The 14892-nt window shown below is 38.3% G+C and overlaps 1 protein-coding gene across 10 annotated transcripts in view; it reads right to left on the bottom strand.

The window, feature by feature from the left end:
* Positions 1-8007: 8007 nt before the first annotated feature.
* The window catches only part of IQSEC1 (IQ motif and Sec7 domain ArfGEF 1), a 348442-nt gene continuing 341557 nt past the window's right edge, over positions 8008-14892 (bottom strand). For 9 of the 10 annotated variants that reach the window (XM_056336363.1, XM_056336364.1, XM_056336366.1 and 6 more), the window contains 2 exons: positions 14092-14141; positions 8008-12729 (listed from right to left, as the gene is read on the bottom strand). In XM_056336363.1, the coding sequence (XP_056192338.1) occupies positions 12124-12729; positions 14092-14141 (656 nt within the window). In that variant the 3' untranslated portion in view covers positions 8008-12123. The remainder of the gene's footprint in view (positions 12730-14091; positions 14142-14892) is intronic. The other variant, XM_056336373.1, reaches the window with a different exon arrangement.

The following is a 14892-nucleotide window of genomic DNA, read 5'->3' as shown; positions in this document are numbered from 1 at the left end:
TTTCAAGTCCTTTTTTAAAGGCTGTCTTTAATCTGCCACTTTAAGGATCACCACGTCCTGCTGCCCTCATTTTGTTTTGGTCTGTGAAGAGACTTTCAGAACACTAGGGATTTAAAAAAAAAAAAAAAAAAAAAAAAAAAGAGGCATTTAACAAAAGAACAGGAACTAAAGGTAAACAGTCTGATTTACTTCGCTTGCTTTGCTTAGTTTACTTATGACTTGTAAAATGTAAATCCTTTAATCTTGTAGTCCAAATACATTGCCATTTTGGTTGCCTCCAAGGCACCGTATTGCAACTTGGGCATAGGAAAGAACTCTGGGCGAGGGGAAGGGAAAATGTGAGAACCTCTACCTGATCTCCAGCTCAAGCAGCTTTGCTCACTGTTCTGCGTGTGTACGTATATGTATGTATTCACATTGTGGGAATCCTCAAATCCTAAGCAGTGGCGAGCAGACTGGTACCGTCAGAGCGCTGCGCACGCTGACCAGGCTGACTGAAGCCACGGGTATTACACAAGTGTGTAACACTGCACGTCGGAGGAGGCGAGAAGGATTTCGCTCATTTCCTTGGTGAGTCAGTCAGATGCTGTTGAGTCCAAACAGGTGTGGAACACGGAGGAAACAAATCCTCCTCCAGAAAGGTTCCCCTTTTCACAGACTCCTTGAACCCAAGAATTACAACTATTAATCGGTGATAGAAACTGCTGAGTGCTCACATTTTGTGACAGTCTCTTGAAGGGTGAAGTTTTGATGATCTGTACCAACTACCTGTCTTTGTATGAAACATGGATACGTTATTTATGAGAGAAAGGCCAACCCCCTTTGCTAGCCCTTTGATAAGGGTGATAGGAAAGGCTACCTGCAGGACCCTGCTTCTCCGTAAGCTTTCAGTTCCATTACTGAGATATCCTGCTTACAGGATACAGGGAGTGCCAACTACCAAAGCCGACCAGAGCTTCTTATCTCCACATGTTCGATTCTGGTTGAGTGAAGTTGTTCAAACTTTTAGTTTTGAAAGGTGGAAAAGCAAGAGGGGATGTCTACTCATATCAGGGGGGAAAAAAAAAAAAAGCATGGGGAACACTGAGCTGGCTCCAGCACTTCGCAATCTTTGGGGTGGGGTGATAACATGTTGCTGCCTCTACAGGGTGCTTCTATCTATAGCGGCTTGATGGTATGGATAGTAGGCGTTACAAGCCTGCTCTGCTGCTCAGCCTCATGACACACTGGGTTAATCGAGCAGATGGCCTTCCCACAATGATGTCACTTGAGAGGGAACCTGTCTGACTTTGCGGTGAAACGGGAGAGGGTGATGCCACCCCAGTGCCACATCCCAGCTCTGGACAGGACAGAGGTGGTGGTAGCTAAGACATCCTCCAGTGGGTCAGGAGAAGAGGTGTGGGCCCACTCACATCTCCCCCAGGCTAAGGACACAAGTGCTAAAGCTGAGGCCACCCTCTACTGAGACGAGTTGGACTGGTTCTGGTCAGTACAAAGAGGGATGATCTGACAACTTTAAAGAAAGGATAAACAAAGAGCACAGTACAAGGCTGCTTGAAGAAAATGATCCAAACAGTGAAAACAAGGCTAGGCAGTTGGGAAACAGCAGGAAAAAGATGTCTCATCAGGAAGTTCAAAAGAACTGAAACAGCAGCCAGCACACTCCACCCTAAGTTCATTCACTAAGCATGAGAATGGTATTGTGAACACATCCTAAAGAAATACCTGACTTTTTTCCAGCTGTAGAACGAATCACAGCGGATGATAGCATATCCATAGTATGAAACTGCGAGCAGACTATCACTTGCACATAAAGAATCCTCTGTTTCTGCGCTGACACAAGTGGTATCACACCACTTGTTTTGTCCTGCACATGCAACTCTTCCTAATACTGTATGTAACTACAGCTCAAAGCACACTCCTGGCAGCTGCAGTTCTCTGCAACTCTCCGTTAACACTTAATTCCACCATTCTGACCTAGAAACATCTTCAAACTGCATTTCACAGAACTACCCAACATGCTGCTAAAAAATACTAATGTATTTTTTGCCGTCTGCTTCAGCAACATGCCCAACGTTTTTCTTTCCCCACTTTTATTTACAACTCATCTCTGCTGTCCCTGCTATTCATCCACATATTCACATCGTTTCAGCTTCCTTTGAAATTGTTAGACCACTCCTCACTACCTTCCTGGACCAGGTAATCCCTCAGCTATTAGAGGGGTCTTCATAACTCACATTTTATGATCAACCGTGACTGCCACAGTAATGTCCATTCATTTCAGGCTATTCCACACAGAATTGCTTCCTTGAGAAGGAATTCATACAAAAGAGACACAGACCAGTAAATGAGTATCATGAAATTATCCTACAGTTTTTCTTTCCTTTTTACTCTACTATATTTTTCAGCAGCTGCTTAAAAATCGGTATTCAGTAATATAAACGCCTGATAATATTTAGCTCCTTGAGACACGGATATTTTACTTACTGGAAAAGTGCCACTGTAGGTCTAAAATACTTTAAAAATATTCACCAGTCTTTGCAGCACTTCCAGGAAAACACATACAATTCCTTTAGCCTCTCCTCCCTTTATGCAATTGTTTTCTCCTTTTCAGTCAGACAGATGGTAGGAAAGTTTTGCACTTGAAATTCATTAATTGTCTTTCCCGTGGGCATGCGATGATGTGCTCGTTGCATCATTTCTCCCGTCTGCATATTTTAAAAAAAGTTGGCTTACAAATTACATCTTGGGAAAGGTGAGAGCAGGAACTGGTATTTCCACTTTTGCTCCTGGTTACATGCTGTGGAAGTAATGTGTTTGAAACACAGATGTTAACACTGTCACTGTATAAACACATTTGTCCAAGCTACCGTGGATCCAGAATTATTGTACTGAGGCTATCGTAAGTAGCACCTGAAAAAGAAACAGATACATATTGTTAGGGAAGGGGATTCCTTATAACTTAAGGGGGCACTTAAAGGCAAACTCTCAATTAGTGCTGTCATGTTACATTAAAAGGAAGCACTAAATTAACTTATGTCTTCAAGTATTTTATTTTATAAGGTATTTTATTTAAAATTATACATTTAAATTATAGATTTATAAATTTTATACACTTTTCTTTACAGCCAAATAAGCTTTAATTTTTCATGAGACAGAAAACGGGCCAAACACTGTACTGAAATCAAGTATAATTCTTGCTCTGTGAAAGAGACGAGATAACCTAAACTCTCAATATAGGGAACAAGCGGTTACTGTGGGATTCTGTATGAGCACATTGACAGATAAAGAGCAGCAAGCCAACCTGGATAGTACAGATTCTATATCACACAGAAATGACAGTGATAAGTGAGAGAACACAGGTGGCTATAAAAAGACCTTGCAGTAACTGCATAAAGCATATTTTGGCAGTATTAATGAATACAGGAGGGAGATGGGTCAAGAGCCTCTTTGCCAAAATAAATTTTATCATACTCCAGTGTTGGACAGCAAGGAAAGGAGCTCCATGATCTCAGAAATATTTTTTTTTTTTTTTTTTAGCTTAATAATTTGTTTCATCCCAGATGAGGCATCTGTTTCTTCCCTCTCATATGTGGAAAGATAAACAGATGATCCAAAATGCAAGTGCTTTTTCACCAGCATTTTCTTCGAGTTATTTCAAATCTGCACAGTCAGAGGAGTTGTTCAGGATACCTCCCCTGTGATTCATTGCTAATCCACAGACACTTGGCAGGGTCATGAAATATTCCAATAGCCCAGAAACCTGAACGCTGCAGTAGCAGGGGAAAAAATAAGGGGGGCGGGGGGGGGAGGAGTAGAAACAAAGTTTCCTCCATCTTTAGGGATAAGATATATATGCAAACTACTTTGAAAATTTACAGATTGTTATAGCAGAAGAGTCAGCACATAAAGAAATTTTTTAAAATTGCTGAAATGCTGTGAAGATTTAGGGCTATAAACACCTAGGATGCATAAAGCCCTACTTCGAATACTCAGTAAAAGTCCTACTTAGAATACTTAGTACACATTTCACATTGGGCTAGAAAATGCTACTTCTTGTAACTCAGGTTTTGAAATACAACAGAAGTATCTCAAATATGGTAGTTTGTTGGTTGGGGTTTTTTTGGGGTGGTTTTCTTTTCCCTTCTTCTTAATTTTATTTTTAATTACAGCAAAGGCATTTTCAGAGCCTGGGGTAAGGGCTGAGGCAGAAGCAGAGACCTGGGATTACAGCATTACCACAAAGATGGAAAATAAAATACATAGGATGAATCATTAAATAAAAACATTCTTCTCTGTTGTTAGAAATCAATATAAAGGTATTTAGCCAGTAAAACTAAAATAAGTCTAGTGCATATGGTGAGCTTATGGAGGAGGAAAATGCTCGTGGGGGTCATACCCCACTGCATGAGTGTGGCGGTCCTGCCAAAGCCATGCATTCGGCAGGAGACAGGCGTGCTCCTTCGCTTCCTTCCTCCCACACCCCCAGTGCAGCATTTGCTTCCCTACAGGCTCACAAAAGGCACCGCGCCCTCTCCGGCCCCTGGCCTGACCCACGGCTCCGCTGCGCATGGCGGCTCCGCTGTGTATGGGCGCCTCGGAGGGAGAGGGACCACACATCTGGAGGGCTTCAGGGATGAGGGTTCCTGTCCAAGGATGGTGCACAAAGGAAAAGCAGCACGTACTCAGTCCAGCTGGATCCAAATGTGATGAAACTCCATGTCTGAAAGTCAGGTTGTTTCCTCATTGAAAAAAAAAATATCGCAATGGTAATGATTAAATTAATTCATTTCCAGCTTTGGTTCACTGTGATACCATTGCAGAATAACAGCCTCCTAACCCAGAACACCTGCATAGTCCTTGCTTTTGCCATTTCCCTAGACAAAAAAAAATAGAGCCCATTTCTTTGTCAAACACTTGTTAATGTATTATTTTGTCACAGAAATGAGAAGTTGTAGAGAGAAAGCATTTTTCACTATGCATGCATAACATTTCATTTGCATTAGAATGATTTTACCCTATTCATCTTATTAAAGACAGATTTTTTTTTCTTTGCTCATTATATATACCCATTTAAATCTCTACGTCTAAATATGAAGAAATAAATGAAAGCTGAAGTTGTGTATGTCATTTTACAATGGAGCTGATAAATTGTATGCTTGTGTGATTTGTTTGAGCTGGCTGTGTCTTCTGAACCATGATGCTAATTTCACATCTCGGTTATCGCAAGAATGCTAAATTAAGAGGAATTTTTTCATAATATTTTATCCCTAAAATATGCATTTATATGTATGGTAAAAATAATAAATCTAACAATTTGAAAAAAGGGATAGTTTCAAGTCAGCATCACCCACACAACTTGCATTTAACTCTTATTTAGCTTAGGAAGCACTTCAAGCAGAGACCTTAACGAAAGTATTCCTAACATTCAGCCTTATCCAACAGTTGGTTTAGTTTTGCCAAGTAATACATGACTTGGCTTTAATTCCTGAAATAATAAGAAACGAAGTCTACTAAAAAAACACACCTGAAATGAAGCATTTTTCCATCATTTGTGTATTTTAGATATTTCTATCAAGTTAGCTTGCTATGTTCTCCTCTAGGAATTTTCTAGCAACAAGATATAACAGCAAAAATCACTAAGAGGCTAGGAAGCAGGCTAAAAATCCAGTATGCTTCCTTTTGAGAAAGATATATACAGTGCTGCTATAATACCAGTAAAGATTTGTTATGGCATGTTACTGTAAGCACATTCTTCATCTTATGCAAATACGTTTGTCAGTACATATGCACAATGTAATATGATTTATTACAAAATCCTAACAGCATCATAACTCTGATATCTTGTGACAGTTGTTTGAATGACTGCAGAAAAAACCCTAGAAATTTGCTTAATGTTTCAGGCTCTATCTAAAATGCCGAGGGATAAGCAACAGCATATGAAAGATATTCTGGACTATGTGTGACCAGGGCCTGTGATACTGTACAACAAATATAGAAATAATTGGGGCTCCCAAATCTCACCTGTGCACAGGCTGTAGCTGATGAACAAAACACGACACAACTATTACATATAGTACAAATAAATATATGGTAAAATGCTACTACACCCCTGTTTTTTTACGAAACTCCTGAATGAAAACTAGCCATTAAGGCCAACTGAAAAAAAAACAAATGTTAAACAGAATTCATGAGATTGTTAAGTCAACAAAAACCTGAAAAAAAAATACAGATAAAACATGTTTCAGAAGTAAAACATACGAAGTTCTTTGGTTTATTTGCCTGTCATTTCAATATTGCATTTATTTCAACCAAAATAACACAGAAAATACTTGGCAAGTAACCCCCTATTAAAAAGATTCTATCTAGAAGAGATGAAGTAACTTGTTACTGCATGACAGTTAATTCAAGCAATTACTGTGTGTACTGACACATGCACACAAACACGTAAAATGCACAAATATAGGACAGAGTTTAGGAAAAGTTTTCAAAATTAAGACTTCTGACTTGCAAAATATGTGATTTCCAGTTATAATTTATGAAAAAAACCCCTTGACCTTTTTCGTAATAGTAGGGTAAGATTACCTACCCTCAGTAAGAAGGCGTAACTTCTTAAATGAAGGCGTTTTTCACTAGATATGTACATACAAGCTTTATCAGAACTTAATGAATGCAACTCCATTAAGCATCTCAAACAATACTTTAAAAATGGATCAGGAAAAAAACCCCTAAATTTATACCAACATTTACAGGCTCTTAAAGTAGAGAAGACAGACTCTTTACCTGCTCCAAATGTAGATGCATCAAAATTCTTAAGATCACAGCTTCTAAAACAGGAGTAGAAGTACCAGTAAAGAACATCACTGTAAATTCTTCTGTTTCCACTAACAGAATATTTCTATGCGGCATCGTTATCTTCTAATGGGTCACACAGCTCAGCAAGGCACACTGGAAGTATCTAGTGCTAAATAGGTACTTACCTATCAGAAAAATCATTGATCAAGATGTACATCCTGAAATTACAGCCATTCATAAATATGTCATAGTTGACTATTGTCACAAACCAATTCAAGAATCTCCTAGAATTCACAGAAAAAACAAGAAAATATGAGATTTAGTTGAAATTGATAGCGAAGGATTAGTTTTAACAGGCTTTACAGACACTGCATAATCCCTTTGAAATCTAGAAAATGCACAAAATAACATAATCAGGTATTCCACAGGTTATTATCTAAAGTAATTGCAAGACTGTAACATCAAATACTGTGAAGGCCATGCGTGGCAAACAGACCTGTGCAGTGATTCTTCCATGGCTTAAATCCAGACATGCAACAAATAAATACAGGTACAATTAGTAACGGGATACTACTTATTCAGTTACATCACTTACTGCAGTATGATGATGGTTCCTTGCCAGCGAGCACACAGAAGCAAGGAATACTCTTAAATCCCGATCCGAAGGGTGTAGGTTGCGCTTGGGAAACGACGGAGTGTATCCTTGGGAAGGACAAACCTAGAACACTTGAGTGACGGGGAGACAGTCATCTGACCACCAGCTCCTAAGGCAGTGTGACAGCCAAAAGTTTAATGGGATCAGTTGAACATGCTGGACAGCTCGGGGTTAAGAAGATTCAGAATACAGTTAATGTTTTTCAGTGTTAGCATGTTTGGGTAAATAGTACACTAAAAAACCTCTTCAGTGTTACCTCTCATTGCAGATCTAGGTGTTGTATTTATTGCTCTTCATTGTACTTTGGACCTAAATATATTTACAGCACCATGAGAGAAATCAAAACCTGTTGATGAGGGATCACAGTCTCCACAGGACTGACCACAATTTCCACCAGCTTATCTTTAGTTTAAGGTGAGGACTGAAATCTTGGCCCCTTTGAAGTAAGTAGCAGAGATCCCACACACTAAGCAGGGCCAGGACACCATTGGAAGGAATTTCCTTCATTTCAGGTCTGGAGAGTTGAAGTTCTTTGATTACACAAAATGAGAAACAAAGAGTTTTAAATGATTTATTTGATTTCTCCACATGATCACAGTTATAGTTTTACATCGATAGGGTCTGTTACTACTTACAAACAGAATGCATATTAAAATGAAAGCACTCCTTTCTTCCCCATGTTACAAAAGGGGTCTCAAGCCTCCCCAGAACAGAAGCTTCTTGTAAGCATAATGGTTTTTTGAAGTCTTTTAACAGTCTGCATTCAGGACCTAATTCTAACAGTTTAATACAACTCAAAGCTGATTTAAGTTCCTAGCAGGAGATAGGCAACCTCAAAGTGACTGCAGACTTATAGTAATGCTAATTTACACACTATGTACAATTTAGAGAACTATCTATTCCCCCTACTGGTCCCATTTTCATCACCCCCTTTTCTCTTTTCCAAATTTAGTCTTGTTATTGGTTCCACTTTTCTTTTAAATATATACACAATAATCCATTTTGCAGGCAAGAAGTGCGATGGTATTTTACAACGGAACAGCAAAATGCATGCTTAACTGCAGAAAACACACAGCTTCATATGGAACAGCAAGTCAACATCTAGAGATTCATTGTTTAAATATCTGCTGACTGTCTTTCAGCTCATTTTATCAAGAAACAAGAGGCTTCTGCTGCATGCAGTACATGATGGGAAAATCATTCTACACTGTATGTTAGACTTGGTTTTTTTAGCAATACAAGACGCACATTATATTAGGATGAACTTTGTTTTTTGTTTTTACATTGTTTTACATTTCATTCTTAACTTAAAAAAATAAAACCCCCAAAATATATTTCATTGTTGTCCCAGAAAAGATTTTTGTTGCCACACCTTCATTCATTACGTTGCCCTTTCATTTTTTCAAACCAGCATTACTACTTCGCCACATCATTAATGGGAAAAGAGAAACATGGTCACTCTGTGTAGCTCTGTACCAGTTTTTAATTGGCAATGACATTTGAGAAAAAAACCCTCTCAATTTTACTCCTGCAAGCAGAAAAAAATAATTTCCTTAACCACACGCAATGGTGAAGTGCTATCATTTTCCTACTCTAGGCATGATCCACACTGCTCCAAGCAATCGTTAGTCAAGGACGGAGTCAGAGAGGTTATACTACAACCCTAAACAAGCAGCAAAGTTCTTAAGACTTATGCTGACACCGGGACACATTTGTTTGTTTAAAGTACATACAAACACAGTCTAAAAAAATAAAAATAAAAATAATCAAGTCCACTGTTTCTCCTCATTGACTTGAAATAATAGTTTACAAATGCTGTGCTCTTCTATGACCAGTTTTGGTTTTTAAACTAGCCTCAAAATGATCTGTAATTTTACACGTGAGACTTAATGCACCTAGAGGGTTAGCACAAACTCTTTCCCCATGTGTACATGAAATCATGTGTAAATGGCTTTTTGCACGCACATTTGTGACATCTCCTGAGTATCCGATTACACATGGAAAAATCAGTGGTCAAGCATTAAAATGTGGCTTACTGTGTAAGTTTTGAATATTTATATGTAACTCTAATTTAAATGAATGAAAGGGGTTTTTAAACATAGAGCAAATGAAGATCTGGGAGATTTGACATCTTCATTGTTAATTAACACTGCTAGAGTCAGATTCTCCTCTCCACTGCTACTGCATATTCTGCATTTATTCCATACACAGGCAATTCTACTTACATTACAACTCTGCATCTGAAACAAGCACAGACTCTGTCACTCGGTGAAGAGGAGCATTCTTACCTCTGTTTAATTAAGAGATGCAGTTTCTGAAAGATGTTTGTACCCCAATGTTTCTTTATCTTTTCTGGAACAACCTATAAATTACAGTTAGACTCTACTATTGGTACAGATGTATGAAGAAAAGTCTACATATTGAAATATGTTATCACTTTACTTCAACTAATATCAACAGTAACACTGATATATTTTGCAAATATACAATATGTAGAGTGTAGCCTCACACTAATAACATTAGATGACATGCAGACAGTTCTACTTTCCCTTATAAGAACAGTATATATTTTTTTAAACTGCAAGGAACAGAGCCTCAGGGGACCCGTATGAGCCCTCTTAAGGTGAGCTGCAGAATTTAGAATAGTATGAGTGATACTTAGGAAAAAAAAAAAGAAGTAATTACTTGTTTTCTTTTCTTTTCATGAAGATAATTTAGAGGAGAAGAAGCAGAAGGGGAAAACATATTGCACGTGTCAAACAAACATGGACAGCTTTAAACAAAAGGCTAAACTCTAGATTGCTGTATTTGCTCTCTGTGGAGGTTAACAAAGTGCTCAGTTTGCAGTTTTGCTGGTATTGTGATATCAATGGTATGAAAGGGAAAAAATACTCGTCCTCTCCCCCCCCCCCCCCCCCCCCCCAATATCAGAGATGCTATGAGCAAGCCAATATGAAAAGTCACTCCCTTGTTCTCATGTCCTCCTTATTTCTGACAATTTTATTACTGTCACATAGAAAATCGACCAGTGGCTGTTACTATTATTATTACTTTTACCCATCTCATACTGGAACTTTTTGCTCATCCTCTTCAAGGTTTGCTTTTAGGCTGGTACAGTTTTGCAGTTGTGATTCCTTTGTCTCTACTGTTTAGGTGTAAAGTCCTTGCAGTGGCTCAAAATGCTGAAACTACAAAGTACGCGCCATGTATAACTTTGTACAGGATTTTGGGATAAAAACTGTATATAAATTTGCAAATGGTTTGATTACAACACATAAGCAACAACAGCACAGCCTATTTTTATGTGATGTCTTGCAACTAACTGGACTATGGAAGTGAGGGTTTGAGCATAAACTCAGCCTGCTGAGTGCTGGGTACTTTCAAACTAACAAATGTGATGAGTAGAAATGGTGAAGCCACTTTGTTGCTAGCACATGGCTACATGGAATTACGTATCTTTTTAATCTCTATATAAAAACCCTATACTAAATTCTTAAACAAACCTTCAAGTTTTAGAGCACTTCCACCTGGAAACGCTCTGACTAGAATTCAGCTTCATTAGGGGTAAAAATGAGAAATTATGGTAAACAGGAAACAAAGTAGCTGAGAAATGGAAGTTTGCCATTTTCATGTTCGAGATGAATGTTTTTGCAGTGTGTACATGCACCTGTCGTAACCCTTCATGCGTGTTCATTAAATTGTATGCATACAAAAGAAACGTGGATCATGTAAATTCACAGTTATCACAGCCTTTAAAGTGTCCAAGAATTTGTGTGACCAATGCTTGAAGATGACCACCGGTAACTGGTCATCCTACATTGCTATGGTGTAATTACTGCATCTTAACAAGTTTGCTTACCTGAAATAGCAGAGCAGTTATAATACTGATTACATATGATATTATTGTGTTAATAAAATAAGGATTTATACAAAGCAGTATTTGACTACAACATTTAAATGCTATGTTACTTGGCACATTTAGTAATGATTGCTTAGAAATCTTAGCAAGTCCGGAGGACTTTTAATGAAAACACTGAAATGTCTGAAAATTGTTTCTAACGTGTAATGTTGGTCTACTCTTTCATATGCTATTCATCTATTATACTGTCCTATCAAGTAAGTGGAATTCCTTGTAAAGTCTATATTGCTAGTTTTGTGGACTGAAAAAAATTCTTCCCAAGCACAAATGTTAACTATACAGTATATATATATTTGTATGTATATATTTATATTATATAAAGTTTACTTACGTACTTTCATCAACCATATCAGGTCTACATTTTTTTTTTGCCCATTGATAATAAAAGAGCAAGAATGCAACACTTGGTTCTGTATCACTTTTTTCCTTTTTTCCATAGACTTAAGTTTTTATTATGCATGTAAAATTGTCAAGGGATTTGGTGTAAAAGGTAGCTTTACTCATATTCAGCAAGCAGCATGTTTTCAAGGCAGTTTGAAAATAAGAACTAACCAGATGGTAAACGTGTATCAAGTAGCTAAGTAAAACAAGTATCGGTTGCGCTAACTTGAATTATTTTATTTAGTAACAGCAAGCCTTTAAGCTCACACAACTCAAACTGTGTAGGTAAAAACTGGCAATATTATTTGTTGCTTCCTGTAAGTGCCTTTGTAACCTTGTTTAAAACTATAGTTATGAGGAGGGTCAGTATGTTCTAGACTATTGTGCTGATGCCACTGTGTTTGGGCTTAGTGCTGGCTGAAGTGGAGGGAGGCAGAGGCGGTCCGTGGTGGTGCTGAGCGTGTTGGGGATGCGCAGAGTGCCCTGGATGCGGAGGGGGCAGCGGCGGATGAGGAGAGTGGGTGTGCTGTGCATGGGGGTGCTGCAGGTAAGGAGTATGCTGGGAGTGCGCCGCATGCTGCGCATGGGGCACATGTTGGTGATACTGGTGGGTGTGCTGGATATGCTGGGGAGGGTGATAGTGGTGGTGGTGGTGGTATGGGGGTGGGTTCTGCTGCATGTGGCAGTACTGCGAATGGTGGGAGTGCACTTGTGCCTGCGCCTGCCCCTCAGCTGGCCCTGCGTGATGCATGGCAGAAGGATGCTGTGAGTGTTGCTGATGTGGGATTACTGGAGGGTGCGGAGGTTGCTGTGATGAGCCAGATGGTGGATGGCCTTGGGAAGGTGGCTTTCCCCTTTTACTACCAAATAAGGAACCTAGGAGTGAGGAGGAGTTAGGCATAGTCTGGTGAGGGCGAGATGGACACTCTCGGGTTGATGTAGCTCTTCGGCGCATGTGAGGACTGCTAATGATGGACCCCTAAAAAGAAATTAATAGAAATAAAAATTAAAAAAAATCTTAAAATGTTTAAAAGAAAAACTTCACACTGACCCACAAACTCCTCCTTCAGTGTTCACATGGGTGGACTATGTTAAAGAGTTCTAGGAAAAATTTTTATTTCCACCTTCTCTGTGTTGCCCATGAGGCATTCATGCCCTTCTTGGGGTATTTGAAGCATTAAATGTTTTTCTCTCAGTACTTTAATATTGAAAGTTATGACTTTAAATAAGAAAATGTTACAGAAGAGTAACATGACATAAGACCTAGGAGTGTGTTTTAAAAGGAAAAATACATTTTAAAATACTGTAAAAAATACCATACTTGCTTTTTTACAACAAAAAATAAACTACATTAAATTCAACCTAAATAGTTAAAACACACAGCAGCAAATATTACAGTTACGATTCAGATTTCAAAACAGTATTTTAGACTCCTTTTTTTTCTTTTTTAATAGTAGTTTTCCACTACTATATGCCACAGTGCTGCTTCTCAAGCCTACCTCTGAATTATGTGTTAAATGGAGCCATACCATTTTTGCCACTAAGATTTCTATGTGATTGTGTTCTTCTGACCTGTGGTCCAACATTCTCTATTATTTAGCCTCGAATGGTGTATTTAGTTTCTGGAAGTTTTGGGTTTGTATTTTTTAAAGAGTTATGGGACACAACAGTACTTAGGCAAAGTGTGCTAGATTTAAACTGCAATCTACCTAAAGCAAACACAAAAAAAAAAAAGAAAAAAGAAAAAAAAGAAAAAAGAAAAATCTGCAAGCTGAATTCAGAGACATGAACAGTATATATAAATGGTTTGAAGATGAATGAAATCTCATGAAATCCACATTGAATTCACCTGTCTTAGTAATTTTTTCCTCCCATGCCCTATCTGTGCAATTCCATGGTGTCATGACTGCATACATTTAGCAATTTAACTTGAAAAGAAGCAATGGGAATGGTTGAGCATGAAAGTCAATAGTTGTAGCTAAATATCAAACAGCAAGAACAGTGGACTTTGTAACAAAGAGCAAGTGGGCTTTTAAGCTGGGACCAGACTGAAATGGTGGCAAAAGGACACATCATATTCATTTAACCATGCTTGCAGGAACAAAGGGAACAAGGTTAGCTCAAACCAAAAATGGCACTGGTCTAAAACAAGCTGTCAGTGCTTTTGAAGCCAGAAGAATACAGAGTGAGTAGCCTAGGCATGCATATTTTTTTTTTTTTTTTTTTTGTGGCAGGCAGGTTATATGTTAGAAGAAAAAAGAGCAAAAAAATATGTATATAAAAGAAAGGTTTGAAATGCACATCATCACATCCAGCTAGACATCAGTAACTTCCTACTTACTTCCATATTGCTGTCTAGCGATCCTGCACTGCTGCGTCGCCCACGCTTGCCTGCCCAGGACATGCAACACCATAGATTAGAGACTGAGACAAGACCCAGGTGAAAAACAGCTGCTTTCCCTGAATCACTAGAGGAGTCTCTAAATGCAACTAGAGGGGCTGCAGGGGGGTTAACATTGCACTGGACTGGTACAGCAGCTACTAAGGCAGAAATTTAGATTTTTAAGGCCATTAGTTATATTAAGTTTCTGTACCTGATGAATTTTTAAGAGGTATTGTTGTTGTGAATCAACTATCATTAGTGGTGTGTGTTTTTTTAAATTTGTACAGCTCTTAAAATACATGTATTTTAGCAACTATATTTAGTAGTATGGTTACGATGTTGGCCAGCAAGTATTTTAAATAGTTTGATTTTCTGGAATCTAATTATCTATGAAGTTTCTTTCTTCAAAGACTGGTAGCATTGATACATACTTGTGGGGTAGTATTAATTTAAATATTTAATATTGGCATAGTCTGAATTTCACTGTGGGGGACTGGTAAGGGGCATCAGTTTCGTCACTTCATTTTCAGTTTTGAACCTGAGTGGATTTCATATAATCTTCTTTCATGAGGTTTAAAAAAAAACAAAACTAAACTTAATTTTTGACCAATAAATCTGGAATCTGTCTTGATATTATGGCTAGATTTTGTTTGTTTAGCTGTGCAGTGCTTTATCTTTAAGCATGATGGATATGTTCTCCAGTGTTCTCAAATTCCCAAAGATATTTGCCTAAACCGCCAGACTTTGCCTAAAGAGCCA

The sequence above is a fragment of the Falco biarmicus genome, chromosome 4 (genome assembly GCF_023638135.1).
Source record: "Falco biarmicus isolate bFalBia1 chromosome 4, bFalBia1.pri, whole genome shotgun sequence".
NCBI lineage: Eukaryota > Metazoa > Chordata > Aves > Falconiformes > Falconidae > Falco > Falco biarmicus.
Note: the sequence above shows the minus strand (reverse complement) of the source record. Positions and strands in the feature narration are given on the sequence as shown.